Source organism: Leiobunum rupestre, chromosome 5, assembly GCF_980474605.1.
Source record: "Leiobunum rupestre chromosome 5, qqLeiRupe1.1.hap1, whole genome shotgun sequence".
NCBI lineage: Eukaryota > Metazoa > Arthropoda > Arachnida > Opiliones > Sclerosomatidae > Leiobunum > Leiobunum rupestre.
Window position 1 is genome coordinate 52860406 of NC_143388.1, and position 4690 is coordinate 52865095.

Genomic DNA, 4690 nt, shown 5'->3' on the forward strand with positions numbered 1-4690 from the left:
AATCAGGAGCGAGAATCTTTCTAGCAAAACTCGAAGGCAGGGCGTACTCTCTTCGGATTGTCGCGAGTTCAAATCAGGCTTTGACGCTTCACATATTTCTATTGATTTTCTTAAAACGTTTTCAGAAAACTTAAATTTTATAACTAAAAACTATATAATGTCCTTATTTTTAAAATAAATTGTGTTTAAAAGAAATAATGTGTTTACATAATATATAAAAATACTAATTGAAAAAAATGTGAAGCGTCGAAGCCGGCGACCATCTGATTCGGAAGAATTCTGCCTTCGAGCTATGCTGGAAAGATTCTCGCTCCTGATTGGCCGCCTTTAAAGGGTTGCACCGGCTTTGAAGAAAAAACTTTGAAGTAATTTTTAAGTTGTTTCCGTTAAATATCAATAATCTCACTTCTTGTGGACGAAAATGTTAAACTGAAGCAAGAAATACAGGAGTTGAATAATATCAATCGCAAAAAAGTTGGTCTGTTGAAAAAATACAGAATTATGATGTTTCGAAATTCTACACAGGAATGCCTACATTTTGGTTTTTTAAGGAAGTTAATGTGCGAGTATCACTTTTTGGCTAAAGAAAAAAATTTGAAACACGAACTCGACTCGGTAGCGATTGATATTATTCAACTCCTGTATTTCTTGCTTCAGTTTAACATTTTCTTCCTCAACAGGATCAGTCATGTGTTGTGAGCCAAAGCCTAACCAAAATAAAGAAGTGAGATTATTGATATTTTACGGAAACAACTTAAAAATTACTTCGAAAGGATTTTTCATTATATACAGGTTCAGACTGGTTGTCTCCTACTTAGTCATGAAATGAAAATGATGATTGAAGAGATAAATTTTCCCAATTTCTATCAAATAACTCTCTTTCCAATTTTTTCTATAAAATATTACATTAATAATTAGTTCGAGTCAATAATTTAGAAATATAAAAGCATACCTTCTTTTTACTCCGTTTTTCATATCTTCTTTCTCGTGAGCGCTCTAAGACATTGCTGCTCAAGTTGTCATCACATGAGTTAATTATTACAAAAGAATCGTTCTCTAAATTGTTTTCAGATACAGCATTTTTATGGGTAACTTTATTTATAATAGGTTTCATAAAAAGTGTTGGCACTCAGTCAACATCCGATGGTTCCCACCCTGGATACCCACTTACAAAATGCCTGTTGCAAACTTTATCATCCCGTGCAGCTTTCCACTCTAAACGATTAATTATCTTTGCCACAATTTACGCCGTTTTACTGGAATTCGATGAAATTTAATATAACTATCACCATATGTAGTGACTTTTACAACCGACTACACAGCGAGATGGCATATCTCCAAGGCTTAGTTATGATCACTTCTTCTGGGAACTTCTGTTAGTTTCCTTTTAGAAAACAGTTCAAAATATCAAGATAACGATATATTTACATTTATTTAAGTAAGAACTATGTTGATATAACATAAATATAAACGATTAAACTTAAATGGTCACGCAGCGTTCTCAAACCGCATTAAATTCCCGCACAATAACAAACCATCGTCTGGTAACTTGGCCCCCCAAGCCATACTGCGCAGGCATGCATAAAATGACGAAAAGGGCTATTATAAGATATAATTCGGATGGAGCCCTTTTATCGTAATTTTCGAGATAAACTAGTGAAATTTCAACGCCGATGCTAACTCTAACGAAGTCAGATAAGGGGTGTTATTTAACTTTTTTCTAATTGTCTATAAATAATTTAGATTGTCACCGTCTGTGCTGACAACGCCAGCAATCTCACCAAGGTCTTCAACCTTCAAGCTTTATATGCGGAACCGTGGGAAGATGATGATTCAGATGGTAGTGACAGCGACGAATTATATGATGGTAATAGTACGGACTGTGGTGCAGCGAGTAGTTCGAGCAAAAACACCATTGGAACGTAGGTATTTTATTTTTTAGCATGGAACGACGACAGTTGGATTGTCGTACAAGAAACCATCGAAAGAGCAAAGTGGACCAGATTGTCTTGCGTTGCCCATACATTACAGTTGTTGTGGTTAACAATACACAAAATGACCTTTCATGCAAATCAGTTGTCAACTACGTCAATGGCGTCATTATATTTTTTCGGAGGTCCACGAAATGGACGGAGATCTTAAAATCAAAATCAAATGGACTTGATCTAATATCTCCAGTGAAAACACGCTGGAATTCTTTGTACTTTGCAATGGAGCGTTTACTAAAAGTAATGTTATCATAAGAAATTTCTTTAAGTTAGACCCCGATTTAGGGCAATTTTTATGTCGATTTTTTTGTTCGACGTTGCATGGTTCCTAATTTTAGAATTATCGCGAGGTCTCTGCGCGCGGCCGTTTTAAAACGCCTAAGGATAGAATTTAAAAACTCGCACGCAACCGTAGAGCTCGTGGCTAGGCAACAGTATCCCAGAATCCTCTTTAATAGATCAAATTCGATTCATGTGGATTTGAAATTTAAAAACTTAGTATCAGGTGGCGCCGCTGTAAGTCGCATACATGTATAACTAAACTTAATTTGTCGTGGAAGAAATCAATGAATAGATTTAAATTTATTGCGTGCCGCCTTTCCATAGCAGGCAAAGATAAACAGTAGTGAAGGCTCAAACGGTGAGCCCCCCCCCCCCACAAAAGCGGTGTATCCTTCCCCTTCTCCGGACGCTGCTAGGTTTTGGCGGCCGTTTGGGGAAGTGCGTAACAAAATGAATACATTCGTTCTATGGCAGAGTCTTAACTTATTAAATTTATTATATGCATTTTACTTCACTGAAATCTATTTCTCAGTTAGCCCGGCATGAAGACTGCAATTTCAAATACCATCATGGAAGCTATTAATTCGGAAAAAAGTTCCTTGGCTACTCATGGCATCAAATTTGCACCGTCTCCGGGAATGCTTACCAAAATCGAGGAGATCCGAAATTTGCTATCACCGCTGAAAGACGCTACCGACTGTTTGCAAGGGGATGGTCCACAAATTGCGATGGTGGTTATGAAGTTGTTAGAGGTTTTCGACAGCATTTACAGTAATACGCCCACCAAATATGTAGAGCTCAAAAATAATATCTTAAAAGACATGGAAAGTCGCTTCAGCGCCCATCTTTCAGATCCATTTCACCTAATTCCAGCAATGGTTGATCCAAGGCAAAAACTATTTATTTTTGAAGGTAATAATCAAGAAAAGAGGTAACTTGGCATAACTATTTGTCATATCGGCAACCGAAAAGTACGACAACTCACTAGCGGATAATGAAACTTCTCGAAGGGGACAAATTGAATGCACTGTTGAAGATCGTTTCATGGAGAAATAGTAAAGGAGACTTAATAAAGCAGCCCGGAACTTCGTGTTTACATTGTCGGATCGGGTGGCAATGAAATAAAATGGTGTAGATCCAAGGTTCGTACTATGGGGCAGATCCTGGTAAACTCTTTACACGTAAAGAAAGTTAAAGCCCAGTTCGCACTATATAATTAATTAGGCCAATTAATTGTAGTAAAATATTGTGAGCGAGAAAATTGTATAGCGTGATCAGGAAAATTGTAACCATTGTTCCAACCTTTTGCTAATCACACCATATACAATTTTTTTGCTTACAAATAGTTTACTACAAAAAGTGGCCCAATTTATTGCATAGTGTGAACTGGGCTTAAAGGTCTATTCACGTGCGACCCTCTTTCCTTTTATTGCCCATCTCTTCGACGAAGTGAACTTTTCCATCCGCGTTATTACGTTTCTTACACTGTTTCTCCATGCTGGTCTTAATTTGGCGCTTGACGTCGTCGCCAAATAGATCTACTACTTTTCGGGAGCGAATTGTTGTGGAGTTGCGGTTGTTCCTAATTTTTTAATGAAAGCCTGAAAAATATATCTTATTTCCTTTCATAGACTGCTTCAGCAACCCTATATGGTCAAGTATGTACCCAAAGTTCAAAACCCCACACAGGAAAGTTGCTATAGAAACCTCGGAGACGTTTGCTTCGGAGTTTTTCATTCCAACGAACCAGGACAACGCCACATTGGAAAAAGAAGCTTCAACCTCAAGTTACTTTTCACTTATGAGGAAAAAACAACCAAAATTAGAACCAGGTTCACTTAAAGACCTAATATGTCGCTATGTGGAAGAAGGAAAAACAAACCCAGATTTATCGTGCCGATTATTATACTGGAAAGAGAAACACTATACGTATCCAGCTCTTGCGGCGCTGGCCAAAAGACATTTGTCAGCTCCAGCAACTTCAGCTGGTTGTGAAAGAATGTTTTCCGTGGGTGGCTCCTTAAAACGACCGAAACGCGGAAGGCTAGGTGTTAATATAATTGAAGATTGCTCGCTATACCAAGAATATAGAACGCCGCGCATACAGAAAATATTAAATAAATGTCAGCGAGAAGAGAAAACGGTTGAAACCGAAATGTAAATCTTAATAACACGTGACTTACACTATTTAAACAATAAATGTTATTGAGCATTCGATGCTTAGGTTCTTTTTATAGGGATATACATGGGCATCACGATGTATTCCCGGTTGTGAAAAGTGTAATTAAATATTAATCTGTCTTGGAAGAAAAATAAATGGAAGATAAATCTGAATCGGCGCACTTCTTCCCCAAAAACCCTTCAGTATATATGTAGGTGAGACGCTTTCCCGATTGTCCGGCGTTCAGCGTAGTCAATAT

The 4690-nt window shown here is 37.5% G+C and overlaps 1 protein-coding gene across 1 annotated transcript; it reads left to right on the forward strand.

Moving 5' to 3' along the window:
• The first annotated feature begins 2433 nt into the window (after positions 1-2433).
• On the forward strand, positions 2434-4431 carry LOC149945281 (uncharacterized). The gene is made up of 2 exons (XM_090176484.1): positions 2434-3182; positions 3902-4431. The coding sequence occupies exons 1-2, from the start codon at positions 2813-2815 to the stop codon at positions 4429-4431; spliced, it is 900 nt and encodes a 299-aa protein (XP_090032610.1). The 5' UTR covers positions 2434-2812.
• Positions 4432-4690: the final 259 nt, after the last annotated feature.

Excerpts from the sequence above, each read along its gene's own strand:
- LOC149945281 (XM_090176484.1), top strand. The coding sequence starts at position 2,813 with ATGAAGACTGCAATTTCAAATACCATCATGGAAGCTATTAATTCGGAA. Across the intron at positions 3,183-3,901 it reads AAAACTATTTATTTTTGAAG|ACTGCTTCAGCAACCCTATA; the intron begins GTAATAATCAAG and ends TTCCTTTCATAG.